Genomic DNA, 16,915 nt, shown 5'->3' with positions numbered 1-16,915 from the left:
CTTGCTGTTTCTGTCCTTTATGTGCCCATCCTTGCATGAAATAGTCCCTTGATATCTCCAATTTTCTTAAATATATATCTAGTCTTTCCCATTCTATTGTGGGCTGTTTTTTTTCAAGCTGTGTTCTTGGAAATGTTCCTTCTCAAAAAAGGTGTTGAAAGATCAAATATGCTAAAAATGCTCATATATAGGGTGTTTTTCTCTGAGAGGGAGAAGCGGTGAACCTTCATTTCCAGGCACATCTGACTACAGGGCTCTTGTTTTGAGAAATATCCCATAAACACTCACTGGGACAACACAACTGTGTGTCCCCTGTTTGGGGAACACAATTGGGACACCCAACTGTGTTGGGTCCCAAGAAAGTTGGGACAATAATGCACTTGGCACTGGGTGTTGATTTCAGCTGATATTTACCAAAGTCTTTCACGGTGACTTTGCGGACGGTCAAACACAATAGCTTACAAAATAGTCCACTGTGCTCATATGGATTGGTGACCATTAGGTAGTTAAGCAGTCTAGAGAAAGGCGTATCCTGGACACACCAACGGTTTAAACAACAAACTGTTAAAGATCCTGAAGCTCTTTCTAGCAAATCAGCTTTTCTTTGATAAGACAACACAAAATTGGGTGAGAAATACATCCAGTGACAAAAACCAACATTCAGGAAGAACTTGATAAGCTGAAATGACAGTGCACCATGATGGGAGCAACAGTGGCCTCAGGACTGCAGTGACACAGAAGATGGAAAGTTTTCCCCTCTATCTGGGGGAAATTTTTTCTTTTTTTCATATGGATACACAGTTGCTGGTCATCATTCTTGTTGCTTTTTGTTTTTAGACCTTTTATTTTATGTTGGAGTATAGCCAATTAACAATGTTGTGACAGTTTCAGGTGTACAAATACCTGCTTCCAGTCTCCCTCAAACTCTAGAGGTAATTCTTTTCTTACCATTGCTCTCCTTTGTATTTCTGTAATCCCCAGATCACGGCTTTGCTTTCCAAAGGCACTCCATAAATGAAAAGAGCCAGGATCAGACCTGCTTGTGTGCATCTGAGCTGGTGGATCCTCTGGACAACGTCTTTAAATAACAAAAGGCCCCTAGTGTGTGCAAGATTTTAACATCTACAAGATTTTAACATCTCGAATGATAATACATCTCTACATAATTACTCAGTGTCTAGGCCAACTGGTACCCTCCTCTCCCCTCTTTTCCTCCTTCCCTTCCTCCCTCCCTGTGTTTTAAGAAACACCAAGTGTGGAGGCACTATGCTAGATACTGGGGTACATGTACCCATGTGTGGAGGTTCTGGTGCTATAATTCATGAGGAACCCTAAGACTATCTTGCTGAGGACAGTGGTGGGGTTTCCAAACTCTTCCTGCAGTGTGGGAAGGAACTGGAGGTGGACAGCCTGGGAAGGAAAGGCGTCTAGTAGAGGGCATCTGGGCTCGACCTTTGCTGGGTGGCCTTGGGAGGACTGCGACTTCCTCAGGGAGCCCAAGAGGAGAGAACAAGCATGCTGGAGGTGGGTGTGTGTGGGGAGACCTTAGTTCCCTGGACGGAAGGACTGTCCATCAATCCCTTGGGTCTAGGAGTGAACAAGCTGCCTCAGAAGGTGGTGGTCTCCTTCCCGGCAAGAGGCTCAGTCAGTCAGGGATGAACTGGAGTTTGAGCTGGGTGATGTTCTCTAAGGAGCCTTTCAGCCGGCACACTCGCTGGGAGTCTCTAAAGCCACTTAAGATGCTCAGAGGAGGGAATTCCCTGGCGGTCCAGGGGTTAGGACTCTGTGCTTCCACTGCAAGAGACACGGGTTCAGTCCCTGTTTGGGGAACACAGATCTCACAAGCCTTGCAGCATGGCCCCCGCCACCGCCACTACCCACGTCCAAAAAAAAAAAAAACAGGGTGCTCAGAGGACACAAAACTGCAGACAGTGAATCTCAAGACTCACCGTCAACGGCTGTTTGCTCACAGACAGGCTCACTCCATTCTCCAGCTTTGTTCCGATCAAGAAGAAACCCTCGAACTTGGACACAATAAGTTGTCTGTGACTCAAGATTTCGGAGGAACTCGAAGTCATACTGACCAGAAATTGAAAACTAGTAACAGAGAAAAAAATCAGAACATGCCTCAGCAGTGAAGGGACATCACTTCCCATCGCCCCACCCACCCCGCCACCTGCCACTTACTGGTTATAATCTTTACTTCAGGCTCAAAATAGGAGGATAAAGGAAGCAGATGCTCCTCCCAGGTCATCTCAGGTGACCCTGAGATCATTCTAAGTGGGAAGGAGGGGGAAGGGCAAGGACTGACCATGGTCCTGGCAAACTGCCTTATTCCCTGAATTCCCTAGTCTAAATGATATGCAAACCATCCCACTTTCTTTTTTTCTTTTTTTAAAGATAAACCAGTTGTATGGGTTGAATTTTGTCCTCCCAAATTCTTACATCAAAATCCTAACCCTAGTACTTTCAGAAGTGACTGGTTGGACAGGTTTTTTTAGATGTAATCAACATAAATGAGGTTATTAGCGTGGGCCCCAGGCCAGTATGACTGGTGTCCTTAAAAGAAGAGGACATTTAGACACAGACGGGTACACAGAATGCCACTTAGAGATGAAGGCGGGGATTGGGGAGATGCCTCTATATACTGAAGGATTCAAAATTGGCCAGCTCCCACCAGAAGCTGGGTGGGATCCTTCCTCTTGGTCCTTAGAAGGAACCAATCCTGCTGACACCTTGATCTTGGACTTCCAGGCTTTAGAACCTTGAGACGATACATTGCTATTGTTTCATCTGTCCAGTTTATGGTACTTTGTTACTGCAGCCCTGGCAAATGAACACACCAGTCATCTACAGTAAGACCCAATGTTATTTCTGGCCCTAGCTGCCTAGGGTTCTCCTCTGAATCACTTCTCCGTTCATGCACCTGGGCTGCCCTCCCCGAGCGGCTCATCTCACCTCAAGGATATACACCATAGCCTGCCTCTGGTGGGGCCATCCCAGACTTATCTTAGTTTAATTTGAACATAAGATATCGTAATTGATGGTATATTTCTGAATTTGAGAAACCAAAATTGTGTTGCAGGGAAGAACAAAATCGGACTCCATATTGGATCTGTTTCTTTTACTTTAACCTTTGGTTCCTACAGGATACTATTTTGTTGTTTACTACGAGGATACTATTTATATGTAATGGCCTGCCTGGGGGTACCCTGCCCCTCTCCTTTACTATTAGACCAAAGTGCCATTGTTCAAGATCCTGTCCACCTGTGAACCGCTACAGGAAGGAAGAAATGAACACATCTGCAGCACCCCCCATCCACCACCCCTGAGGTTGGCCATTCCAGGAGATACTTGCAAGATTAATGGCCTTTTTACTTCCTCACTTCCTCCCCCTCTCTATTCTATAAAAGAACCTGGCACCCAGAGCCCGATAAGAAGGTTATTTTGAGACATTAGTCTGCCATCTTCTCGGTTTTCTGTTTTCAATAAACTCATTATTCCTTGGCTCAATACCTCCTCTCTGATTTATTGGCTTGTAGTGTGGTGAGCAGAGTGAGCCTGGATTTGGTAACAATAGTTTCCGGCAAAATAAAGGGAATTAAAAGAGTACACGTGGCCTGTATTTCCAGCATGGTTACAAACTCCTTATAACAGGGCCTTGTGAAAAATTTGCCATGTGAATAGGAGTTCCAGTAGAGACTGAGCACAGACTGTTTTCACTTTAGTAACTGGTTACTTTTCTTTGGGTGCTGGGCTTGCTGACAGCTTGTCTCTATTCTTTTATTGTATGAGAATATGAGCTCCCTGAAGGCAAGAACTGGATTGTACCAAGTGAAACATGACAAGCACAGTCCCTTGCATTGCAAGGCCAATTCTTCACCACTGGACCACCAGGGAAGCCCCAACTTCTGGTTTTATCTCCTCACTTTCTCCTTCCAGGAAGAAAGAATTTCTAGAAGCTTTTAATATTTTTAGCTCAGGGACTTGAACTGGTGGCACTCTCTCAGAGACACTTGCATTCTAAAAGGGAACCATTTAATCTTATTTCTTTCAGGCTGCTGTAAGCAGAATGCCAAAGACTGGGTGGCTTATTGACACACATTTCTTTCCCACAGCTCTGGATACTGGGAAGTCCAAGATGAAAGCACCAGCAGATTTGGCCTCTCAGGAGGGCCTGCTTCCTGGTTCATAACTGGGTTTTCCTGCTGAGTCCTCCCCAAGGGGTGGAAGGGGTGAGGAAGCTCTTTGGGGCTTCCTTTAAAAGGGCGCTAAAACCATTCACAAGGGCTCCACCTTTATGATCTACCTCCTAACACCATCACACTGGGGACTGGATTTGCAGAAGGGTGAGGGCTGGGCAGGGTAAAGCGACACAAACACTGGGCTGCTAGCATGATAAACTGGTGGAGGCGGCCCCCCGGGCACCAGTGAGGCACACGCTGGGGAGCACGCAGCCTTTCCCACACTCCACATGTTCACACCAAAGTCTACCCACCACAGGTGGAAGGAAGGAACAAATGTGCAACCAGATGCCAGGCCTGAGGGCATATTCTAGATAAGAAGCTAAAGATAGACTGAATTTTACATTTCATGCCTAGGGCAGGAGGCACTCAGGCCCTGGCTAACTGTGGAATCTGATTCTTAATCAGATCCTTAATCTCCTGCTAGCTCCAGGAGTTATTTTTGTATCTCAGAGTTTAGCAGGGACCCCTGCATTCAACAAGTGATCATAAAACTTATTGTTCTGTACTGCTTCCTAGATACACGTAATCTCGGGGTCTTGATTATAAGCAAAATCATCTTTCCTATGAAGAAGGCAGATATCCTATATCATTTAACGAAACATTTAAAAAAATTGAAGTGTAGTTGATACACAATATCTTAGTAGTTTCAGGTGTACAACAGTGTGATCTGATATTTGTATACATTATGAATTGATCACAATGGAGCATTTTTTGGGGGAAATTAACTTGAGATTTTGGGGGACTACACAGTATGTAGATATAAATTTAATTACATCATTTCTCAGATAATACAGGATTCACTGGTAGCTCAGCTGGTAAAGAATCTGCCTGCACCGCAGGAGACCCCGGTTTGATTCCTGGGTCAGAAAGATCCTCTGGATAAAGAATAGGCTGCCCACACCAGTATTCTTGGGCTTCCCTTGTGGCTCAGCTGGTGAAGAATCTTCCTGTAATGCGTGAGACCTGGGTTCGATCCCTGGGTTGGGAAGATCCCCTGGAGAAGGGAAAGGCTACCCACTCCAGTATTCTGGCCTGGAGAATCCCATGGACTGTATAGTCATGGGGCTGCAAAGTGTCGGACCTGACTGAGCAACTTTCACTTCACTTCACTTCAGACAATACAAACGGGTGACCTGTTCTTGCCAAATGCAGGAGCAGTAGTGATTTAATGTAGAGGAGATAACATATATGTAACATAACTTACACAACATATATGTAAGTCAGTTTAGGACCAGAAATGACATTCGACTCAGAAGCACTAAAAGAATGAAAGGTGACGAAAGATGAATGTCTACACAAGGGGAAGGGACTCACATATTGACCCATACACATTGTTCGGGCGATGGGACAAGTTTACCTTTCTTTTTACTTTCTTCATTATGTCATTAAATTCCTCAACAACCTTGTGAGGTAAGTTACTTCTGCTGCTCAGATGTGTCAGTTGTGTCCGACTCTGTGCGACCCCATGGACTGCAGCCTGCCAGGCCCTTCTGTCAATGGGGTTCCCCGGGCAAGGGTACTAAGAACGGGTTGCCGTGGCCTCCTCCAGTGGAGCTTCCTGACCCAGGGATCGAACCCGGGTCTCCTGCACTGCAGGCAGATTCTGCACTGCTGAGCCACCAGGGAAGCCCCAAAGTAGGTTATTCTCTCCACTTTATTAATGAACTGGGTTACATGCCCATTTTGCAGACCTGAGAAGCTGAGGTCAAGACCGTGACCAGAGTCACACACGGGCAGGGCAACATGCCAGCAGGGCCTTCCCAGTCCCAGCTCATGTTCTGAAAGGCATTGCTCCTGAAAGAGGAGAGCAATGGGGAGAGGCGGGGTCAGAACTATGGAACATGACACCCAACATGCATCCAGGGCTGGGGCTGCCCTGACCACGGGCTTGACTATCCTGTGGAGTATGTGGGGCCTCATGCACCGGATTCCAGGGACCCCACCCTGCCCCAGCCAGCGGCTGAGTCAGCTTGGCCTCCAGCAATCTCCCTCTGGGGAGAGAAAGGCTTGTTCTCCTGCACCAGCACCCAGGAAGTCTGCCCTTGAAGCCTGGGAAGTGCGACCAGACATACCAGCCAGCCCCAGAACGGGTACCTTCTGGAGCTCAGAGGGCCAGGCCTGAGATCCTCTGGACCATAAGGTGCTGCCACCTGGCAAAGCTTTTCTCCATCATCGTGGCCTCCAGCCAGCGCTGCGCATAGGACAGGGAGCTGACATCAGCAACGCGCGTGATTCACTGCACTTACCTTTTCATCAGAGCCGTTTTTCCAATACCGCACATGATAAGTCCATGAGTTATAAATGTTCCTCATGGTCCACGGTTCAGGTTCATTCTCGATTCTTGGGGCAAAGAAACGCATATGTAAAGAATTAGCAAGTGCTTCTACTTGCATTCTGGGAGGTCCGATAATGGCTGAGGACGAGAACAAAGCAAAATGACAACCAAGATTCACGTGTTAGAAACATCAACATTTACTTTTTGTAACTGGGCAGACCAACTGGGCTACTGAAGTACTCTGCCCTTTGATACACCACTGTGGTGATGTTGACTGATATGGCTAAGGACAGTTAGATTTTGTTTCTTAAAAAAAAAAAAAATTCTTTTTACCTTTGCCTTTATTAATCAGGTTTGGTCCTTCTATATTTACTGTGATTTCTGATATATTTGCAATTACTCCAACTACATTACTTTGTGTTTTCTGTAAAGACTGCTTTTTTTGTTTTTAATGGCTTATTCCTCTCCCCCCTCTCCCTTTCATTTTTATTTATTTTTTGGTTGGGTTGAGTTTTCTTTATTTCCATTGCTGGGTTGGAAGCAAGAGATGGTATTTCTATTTTTAGTGTTTAACCTATATAACCTATATATTTAAACCACTTTCCAACAAATACATTTTCCAACAAAGTCTGAAACCACTCCCCCCTCCCCAAAGCTCTTTTACTAGACATTCACGTGACGGGTCCCTTCAACACATCTGGGTCTCTGGCCAACTGCCGCCACCTCAGAGAGAACTGTCTCACCATGCTATGTAAGGAGCAGCTCCAACCACTCCCTGTCCTGGCACCTACTTTATTTTCTTTAGAGCCACGGTCACTATCTGTCATAAAATATGTATCTGTTTATTTATCACCTGTCTTCCCGATCAGAATGCACATTTCACCAGGGCAGGGGTTTTTGTCTTGTTCACTGCTGTAGCTTCAGCACACAGTAGGTGCTGGCACACAGAAGGTGCTCAATAATAACTGTGGAATGAATCATGAATGGCCCTGGGCAAGCACGCTGTTTGAGTTATACCTGATATTCTTGTCTGCTGACTGTTACACCTGGGGGGCTGCAAATAGGCCTGGGTTAGCATTCTACCCTGTTTCTACCCTGCTAGAAGCTGAAGACCAGACAAGCACATTCATCATGTGTTTTCCGAAGCAAGTATAAATAAGTCCACATGACATTCTGAAGCACTCTCCCATCATATAAACTTCAAGAGGCAAATAGCGGATGTGGGGTAGTCACTGCTGAGAGCCCTGGCACAGAGGAGGCCTGGGTGAGCTCCTGTGCTGCCTGCTCACCACCTCTGTGACCTTGGGGCAAACTGCATATATACTGATATTTGGCATCAGTTTCTAAAGAGAACTTCCATAAATGGGCCCTAAGATAGGATTTGGAACCAGTCAGGAACTGGTAAGTCTGTTCAGTTAAGGAGCTGTACAGATAATAATAAATAATAAACCTGTACTATGTTTATTGCCTTATGCTGATCCTGTTCTGTCTCTCCCACAAACTTCCTTAAGGTTACAGCTCTCTTTATTACAACCCCTTTGCTCCTTATCCAAGGCCATCCACTTGGTGGGCACTCAAAAGAATTTTTGCCCATGGGCCAACCAAGGGGGAAATAATCAAGGCAGGGTGATGACATTACAATGAGATGAAAACTAAGGTGGCTTACTGTCATCCACAGGACAGAAGGTGATGTTTATCCAGTCTGAACTCTCATCAGCAAATTCAGCCCTGACTCTCAAGGTGTGGTCACCATACTTGGAAAGACTTGAGAAATCGCATTCCGTCAACAAAATACTTGTGCATGTATCTTGGAATTTCCTGTAACTACAAAATCAGAAAAAAAAAAAAAAATCATGAGAATTCTATTTGGGAAATTAAAATGGAGGAAGTCTTGTTCAGGCTTCAGAAGCAGGAAAGCAGGCCCTTGACCTTGCTTCTGACCTGCCTGGACACTGCCTAGATTCCAGGCCTGCCCATAAGCACAGCTAGTCAGGCAGCACTTTAGATAAGAAAGGGACTGGATCTTGGAATTCTTGAGCTTCTGGTGAAAGTGAAAGTCACTCAATTGTGTCTGACTCTTTGCGACCCCATAGACTATACAGTCCAGGGAATTCTCCAGGCCAGAATACTGGAGTGGGTAGCTGTTCCTTTCTCCAGGGGATCTTCCCAACCCAGGGATTGAACCCAGGTCTCCCGCATGGCAGGCAGATTCTTTACCAGCTGATCCACCAGGGAGCTCCTGGAGGTCTGGCCAACCACTCTTGGGGTTTAACAAAATCCTATGATCCACAAGATAAAACAAACAGCACCATAAAAATATCAGAGTAAAATGAGAGCTGCATTTTGGGGTGCAAACTGATGACATTAGTTTTTGGCCTGGGATTATAGGCAAGAGCCTCCGAAACTGCAATCTGAAGTCTAACCCATGGAGTGAACACACTACCCAGGACCTTTTCCCAATTGGGACTCCAGATTACTATTAAAGAGGGACTTCCCGACTGTTTAATTGGGATGTCGGTTGGCCCAATTTGGTGATGCATGTGCTGTTACTCTTTCCTACCGTTTCTATTTCTCTTCTTTTAATGACTGTATATTGAAATTAAGTTAAATAATCCTCTATTAAGGATTGAAATTGTTTAATTGTATGTAATGAGTGGTTTCTTTTGTTAACAAATCCTTTGAACCTGAAATGAAAGTAAAACTTTCAGCAAAACAAGGTCGAACCTCTGTCTCTCTGAGGTTGTCAGTGCATTTTCTAAACTGTGCTCCATGGGACCTTAATGATCCTTGATGTATCATTAAGACATTTCAAAAACAATCCATCCCATGGTCAAACAACCTGGGGCAAAAATGAGGTGAAACATGAATAGATGTCTCTTCTCAACAGAACTTCTCAGAGCACATGTCTTTCCAAAAAGGGGTTGACTATTCAACATATTTGACCGAGAAAGCTTCCCTTTTTGCTTATGTATCTCTGAAAGTTGTGGGGCATAGTCTGTGAAATGTCAGTATACATACATTAACCAAAATAGGTACATCACAATGATTTCAAATAATGTCCTATATGCGACTTTGGCTCAATCATGCTGGAAAAATTATTAAAAAAACTCATTGGCCTCAGATCTCCAGGCCAACACCCAGAGGGAGGGTGGCAGAAACATGGTGTGGAAGGAAAGGGATGTAACTTAACCTCACAATAGCCTCAGGAACTATAATCAGCGCCACCTGATGTAAGGAAGATCCTGATCCAGGATCTTGTCTTGCAAAAAGTAAGAATTTTGTCTGGTTGGCACCTTCCTGCCTTGGTGCCAAAAACAATCTAGCTGCCCTCAGAGGTGACAATGAAGGTGATAAAAATAATAACAACCAACGTTTGTCAAGCATGCAGGTGTCCAGCAGTGTGCTATTTCAACAGTATTACCTCACCGAATTTTCACAACTGCAGGAGGGCAGAAATGACATCACCCTTATTCTACAGACAAGGCACCGGGGTGGAAAGTCTAGAAACTCGCTCACAGAACTCAGGTCTGCTTGACTTCAAAGCGCCATCCCCACACTCCACCCCACTCTTAGGAGGCAGAGATAAGTGGGCTTATGCTTTTTTACTGTCTGCTTTTTTCACTTAATAGGCCACAAACACTTTCTCAATCAATCAACTTTTCATGGCCGCTTAACATCCCATCATTGGGAAAATCCAGGGGTCGTTCCCTTGAAGGGGGTCTTCCCACATGTGGCCATTTCTTCCACGCATTTAAACTAATGCATCAATTGACCGGAACACAGAGTATTTCAACAGTTATTTTGCAGTGACTTCCCTTTCATTAGGTCATTTTTTTAATAGTATCTACACATATTTTTATTTCCATTAAGTAGTTAACATGATTTGTTCCCTGTATTTACACCTAGTTGTTTTAGATAGTTCCATATTAAAATCACCAGTACATTCTTTGAAGCCCCACCCTTGGCCACCCCTATCCGATGCACACAGACAATGAGAGCCTGTGCTTTGTGACCACTCAGGCTGAATTCTAATCAAATGTTTTCTAGAGCCATAGAAGGATAAACACATTTTTCAGGGTCAAGTTTCTTCCACACCCAGCGTATGTTTTGTTTTCCCCAGCAGAGGTCTGCACAGCCTTGTTCAGGAGACTGGAATCCAGGTACCCACTCTTGGTTATTGGCAGCTCTCATCTAAGACAAACATCTAAAACCAAACACTTCTACTCCAATGGCAAAGAAACAAAAAACAGAACAATAAGAAATACACTACAGGGAGAGAGAGACAGAGAGGGAAGTTAATTTTCCATAACAAAATCCCCAGAGCTATCAAGACAGAATGGAGAAAACACAGAGATGAAATTAACCAATCAAGGCTAGAAAATACATGGCAGGAGAAAAAAAATCAAGTCTCTGGCTGACCCTTCTTAAGTCCTCGGGGAAACTGACAAAACTGGAACACGGACTGAGATAGCAGGACTGTATCACTGGTTAAACTGCCAAATCTTAGATGCTGCTGCTACAGTGATGTGAAAGGTTATCCTCGCTCTTATGAAACACACAATGAAAGGGGCAGAAAGCATTATGTAGGACAGACACATTGTGGCAGACCTTACAAACTGGTGAATGTGGATAAAGGCTATTTGGAAGTTTTCTGCATTATACTTGATATTTTGAAATGGTTTGCTACTTGGGAATTATTTGGAACTAAAAAGTTGAAAAAACAAGTAAACAAAGGTGATCTTATTTATCTTTCTCCTCCTCTGACTCAGCAAGCTCTGGATATGTTGGAAAAGCGAGGCATGCAGGACCAAAGCGCCTGCATCTCGCATCTCCTCCCGGCTCACTGAGGGAGCGTACCTGCCTCTGGCCGTTTCTGAGTTGCCTGGGGAGCAGGCGTGCAGCTCTCTGCCCCCGGCCTCCTGTTGCTGCTCTGCGCCCCACACAAAGACGCGTCACCTGCAGCCCAGCCTGTGACATGCGGCAGCAGGCCCGACACAGGGAGAGACTGACAGGGAGGGCGGGCCCCGGGAGCTCGGGGCATCACTGAGGTAACAGCGGGGGGCGACACTCACCCTTCCTTCTTAAGCCTCTGCTGACTTCAGAGAAGACAGCTTTCAACAGCCAGCAGCTCTCTTACAATTCAGTTTCGGGACACAACCTCAGAGTAGCTGACACCCACTAGGCACACGATCTGTAGCCCCCAGCACTGAGGCATGCAGTTTATAACCTAGGCGGGTGGGCGGTAAGCCAGCAAGGGGCTTCCTGCGTGCTGTGCATACCTCGGTTTTCTAGGCTAGCTCCCACTTACAAACTGCTGACTTGGAGCAATACTACTCTGGGCTCCCCTGGTGGCTCAGATAGTAAAGAATCTGCCTGCAATGTAGGCGACCTGGGTTTGATCCCTGGGTCAGGAAGATCCTCTGAAGAAGGGAATGGCTACTCACTCCAGTATTCTTGCCTGGAGAATTCCATGGACAGAGGAGCCTGGTGGGCTACAGTCCATGGAGCGGCATAGAGTTGCTCACGACTAAGCAACTAACACTCTCACTTTCAGCAATGCTACTCTAATAACTGGAAGATGGTCTCACCACTGGCATTTTTCTCTTAAAAAACATCAACAGTGACAAGTCTGATAAGTTTACATTGCAGCAAGCTGCCATGGTGGCTGATGATAGCCATGATCTATAGGCTAAAATGTCTGTCACACCATGCACCATCACAAGAAACAGGAGAAAGGATTTTACTGTCTGTTTTCGGGGAACAGAGCTTTCACAAGGATTCTGGGACAGAATGAAAAAGGCCAGGGGAAATGCTCTCCCTGGGCTGTTACGGTCACTTGGGTGACAGCAGTCAGGCTCTCTCCTCAGTCCAGCCCAGTGACCAGCCCTGCCAAGGTCACCATCCTCTGGTGCCCTCCTGCCAAGAGCGCCCCACACTTACCTTTGGTACTGAGCTGTGAACGTCAGATTCCCCTTGGGAAAAGCAGGTGACTCCCACTGTAGAATATTTTTGAAATTAACTGAATTCATTCTGACATTTTCAGGAGGTGGCACCATTCCTAATGCTGTAAACATAAAGGGAAAAAAGTTGGCAACTCTCTTTCTCAAAACGGTTGTCCAAGAAGATAACCATGTCCAATATTCAGGTCATGTACCCTATGGCTCAAAGTCTCCACATGGGCTTGTGGGAGAGGGAGACATACTTTAGTGGTGCTGAGGAGTCTGGATTCTATTTGAAGAGAAGAAATTGCTAAGGGGAGAAGGAAAGCAATAGAGAAGCAGGGATGGATGAGGGTGACCTGGGATTTGGGTGGTGGTAGAAAGGTGTGAGGGTTTCCCAAATGGCTCAGTGCTAAGGAATCCGCCTGCCAATGCAGGAAACATGGGTTTGATCCCTGGATTGAGAAGATCCCCTGGAGAAATGGTAATCCACTCCAGTATTCTTGCCTGGGAGATCCCATGGACAGAAGGAGCCTGGTGGGTTACAGTCCATGGGGTCACAAAAGAATAGGACATGACTTAGTCACTAAACCACAATAGAATGGTGTGAGAGGGTAGATTTTAAATCTATTTCCAGAGGTATAAACTTTAGACTTCCTGATACATTCGGTGTGAAAAAGTAGATATTAATATCCACTCCCTGCTTAAGCACCTAATGCTCTGACTGGGGCTGGGGATGGAAATCAAACAACAGTAAATATTCATTGGAAGGATTGTTGCTGAAGCTGAATCTCCAATACTTTGGCCATCTGATTCGAAGAACTGACTCATTGGAAAAGACCCTGATGCTGGGAAAGATTGAAGACAGGAGGAGAAGGGGACGACAGAGGATGAGATGGTTGGATGGCATCACTGACTCAATGGACATGAGTTTGAGCAAACTCCAGGAGATAGCAAAGGACAGGGAAGCCTGGCGTGCCGCAGTCCACGAAGTCTAAAAGAGTCAGACACGACTGAACAATTGAATAAAAACAACAATTTTAGGATTTGCATTAGGTTTGAGATACTGAAGGATACATAAGTAGGAATGTCAGAGACAGCTGGATGAATAAGCCTGGGGCACAGAGGGTAGATTTGAGCTAGAGATAGAAACAGTTGTTAAACTTTTTAACAGAAAATGCCAAACATACACAGAAGTACAGAGAAGAGTATAATAATGGCCACCAGACCATCACCCAACTAGCGCCAACAGACAGAAATTTGAAAGTCATGAGCCCACATTGTTGTCGTTCAGTCGTTAAGTAGTGTCCGACTCTTCTGCAAGCCCATGGACTGTAGCCCACCAGGCTGCTTCTAACCATGGGATTTCCCAGGCAAGATTACTGGAGTGGATTGCCATTTACTACGCCAGGGGATCTTCCCTGACCAGGGATTGAACTACATATCCTGCACTGGCAGATAGATTCTTGACCATTGAGCCAACAGGGAAGTCCAATGTTAGTGTTAGTCCCTCCGCAGTGTTAGACTCCTTGGGATCCCATGGACTGCAGCTGGCAGGCTCCTTTGTCCGTGGAATTCTCCAGGTAAGAATACTGGGGTGGGTTGCGATTTCCTTCTCCAGGGGATCTTCCCCACCCAGGGATCGAACCTGGATCTCCTGCATTGCAGGCAGATTCTATATACTATACAGAATCTATACAGATCCTATACTGCCTGGGCCACCAGGGAAGCCCAGAGCTGGTATTTAATGCCAAAGTTCTGCTGGTAGACCCCAGAGGAGTAGTGTAGGAGAAGGAGAGAAGAGGGCTGGGTATGAACTTGGCTGTATGGAGGTCTGATAGAGGCGGAGAATCCCAGGGAGACACAGCCTGATATAGGTGGGGGGGAAACCGGAGAATGAGGGATCCTGGGAGACCCAGGATGAATTCATCAGAAAGGCAGGAGAGATCCACAGTGTTATTTGAAACTGGGCAGGCAGTTTAGACGACTTCCCTGTAGCTCAAGTGGTAAAGAATCTGCCTAGGATGCAGGAGCCCAGGGTTCAATCCCTGGGTAGGGAAGATCCCCTGGAGAAGGGAATGGCCACCCACTCCAGTATTCTTGCCTGGAGAATCCCATGGACCTCTAGAGAAGCCAGTGCATGGGGTCGCAAAGAGTCGGACACGACTCAGTGACTAACACACACACATACACACAGAGGCAGTTTGGAGTAGGACAGGAAAGGTTTCACTGGATTTAGAGCTCAGAAGCCCTAGAGCTGTAGGGGTTGAGGAGCAGAATTCAGATTTTGGGGTGCTGGGCCTGACGGCCCGCCCAGAAACTTTAGACACTTTGAGTGAGCCTGGGGGTGCCCTCGCGGGGGAGGGGGTTCGTCCTGGCGGGTCAAAGCTGCCTGGGGTCGTAGCCACGCCTCCCGCGTCCCGAGCGCACTTCCCCCGGTCGGGACGCAGCGCCACAGGCAAGTCGGGGTTCCCGCGCGGGCAGCCCCGGCGGTCGAGCCGACGCCCCGGAGACTACCCGGGGTCCCCTCCCCGCAGACCCCTCACCTGACATCAGGAGGCAACCGCCCAGCCAGCTCCGGAGGCTGCGCGCCATGGTCGCGCCGGGAGCCCGGGAGGGCACTCGGGGGGAGCCCCGCGGACAGCCGCCGGGCACCGGGGCACACCCCCCAACCCTACGCCGGGGTCCCACGTAAGAGCGCCAGCCTGCCAGCTCCGAGGCTGCTTCCGGGAACCGGAGGGGCGGGGCGATAGTGGCCTCGCCCCGCCTGGGCCTCGCCCCGCCCCCGCCCCGCCCCGCTCCTCCTGGGCCACGCCCCCGCGCGCCCAGCTCCAGAGACCGCTGTCACCAGCTTGACTGTGGCAGAAACAGAGGTGAAAGCGGACTTTTCGCCTGGGGGTGAGCGGAAAACACCGTTAGTAAAACAGGGTACGAAACTGTACATGCGGTGTCCCCGATTACAGTAAACGCGTGCTTTGGAAGGAGCCCTCAAGTTAAATGAAAACACTCCAGATAGTAAAGAATCTGCCTGCAACGCAGGAGACCGGGGTTTGCTTCCTGGGTCACGAAGATCCCCTTGGAGAAGGGCATGGCCTCCCACCCACTCCAGTATTCTTGCCTGGAGAATTCCATGGCCAGAGGAGCCTGGGGGGCTGCAGTCCGCAGGGTCTCAAAAGAGTCGGAGACGGCTGACAGACTAACACAGAACCAACCCAGAGTTGATGTCTGGATGGTGGGATTAAGGGTGGTGATGGTTTTTCTTAACACTATTCAGCTCAGTTCAGTTCAGTCGCTCAGTCATGTCCGACTCTTTGCGACCCCATGGACCGCAGCACGCCAGGCCTCCCTGTCCATCACCAACACCCCGAGTCCACCCAAACCCATGTCCATCGAGTCGGTGATGCCATCCAACCATCTCATCCTCTGTCATCCCCTTCTCCTCCTGCCCTCAATCTTTCCCAGCATCAGGGTCTTTTCAAATGAGTCAGCTCTTCTCATCAGGTGGCCAAAGTATTGGAGCTTCAGCTTCAACATCAGTGCTTCCAATGAACACCCAGGACTGATCTCCTTTAGGATGGACTGGTTGGATCTCCTTGCAGTCCAAGGGACTCTCAAGAGTGTTCTCCAATACCACAGTTGAAAAGCATCAATTCTTCAGGGCTCAGCTTTCTTTATAGTCCAACTCTCACATCCATACATGACTACTGGAAAAACCATAGCCTTGACTAGACAGACCTATGTTGACAAACTAATGTCTCTGCTTTTTAATATGCTGTCTAGGTTGGTCATAACTTTCTTTCCAAGGAGTAAGCGTCTTTTAATTTCATGGCTTCAGTCACCATTTGCAGTGATTTTGGAGCCCAGAAAAATAAAGTCAGCCACTATTTCCACTGTTTCCCCATCTATTTGCCATGAAGTGATGGGACCAGATGCCATGATCTTAGTTTTCTGAATGTTGAGCTTTAAGCCAACTTTTTCACTCTCCTCTTTCACTTTCATCAAGAGGCTCTTTAGTTCTTCTTCACTTTCTACCAGAAGGGTGGTGTCATCTGCATATCTGAGGTTATTGATATTTCTCCTGGCAGTCTTGATTCCAGCTTGTGCTTCTTCCAGCCCAGCGTTTCTCATGATGTACTCTGCATATAAGTTAAATAAGCAGGGTGACAATATACAGCCTTGACGTACTCCTTTTCCTATTTGGAACCAGTCTGTTGGTTCATGCCCAATTCTAACTGTTGTTTCCTGACCTGCATATAGGTTTCTCAAGAGGCAGGTCAGATGGTCTGGTATTCCCATCTCTTTCAGAATTTTCCACAGTTTATTGTGATCCACATAGTCAAAGGCTTTGGCATAGTCAATAAAGCAGAAATAGATATTTTTCTGAACTCTCTTGCTTTTTCAGTGATCCAGCGGATGTTGGCAATTTGATTTCTGGTTCCTCTGCCTTTTCTAAA

The 16,915-nt window shown here is 46.9% G+C and overlaps 1 protein-coding gene across 5 annotated transcripts in view; it reads right to left on the bottom strand.

Moving 5' to 3' along the window:
* LOC110133969 (interferon alpha/beta receptor 2) overlaps positions 1-16,915 on the bottom strand; it is a 63,899-nt gene that overhangs the window by 12,483 nt on the left and 34,501 nt on the right. Inside the window, exons 1-6 of one of the 5 annotated variants that reach the window (XM_070455178.1) lie at positions 15,008-15,191; positions 12,463-12,586; positions 8,189-8,346; positions 6,494-6,660; positions 1,950-2,097; positions 583-1,818 (exon numbers count right to left, since the gene is read on the bottom strand). In XM_070455178.1, coding sequence (XP_070311279.1) covers positions 1,646-1,818; positions 1,950-2,097; positions 6,494-6,660; positions 8,189-8,346; positions 12,463-12,586; positions 15,008-15,056 — 819 coding nt within the window. In that variant the 5' untranslated portion in view covers positions 15,057-15,191 and the 3' untranslated portion in view covers positions 583-1,645. Of the gene's footprint in view, positions 1-582; positions 1,819-1,949; positions 2,098-6,493; positions 6,661-8,188; positions 8,347-12,462; positions 12,587-15,007; positions 15,192-16,915 lie in introns of those variants that run through there. The other 4 variants (XM_070455179.1, XM_070455180.1, XM_020888233.2 and 1 more) reach the window with 4 other exon arrangements.

Source organism: Odocoileus virginianus, chromosome 25 (genome assembly GCF_023699985.2).
Source record: "Odocoileus virginianus isolate 20LAN1187 ecotype Illinois chromosome 25, Ovbor_1.2, whole genome shotgun sequence".
Taxonomy (NCBI): Eukaryota; Metazoa; Chordata; class Mammalia; order Artiodactyla; family Cervidae; genus Odocoileus; species Odocoileus virginianus.
The sequence above is the reverse complement of the archived record's forward strand: the minus strand, read 5'-3'. Positions and strand labels throughout refer to the sequence as shown.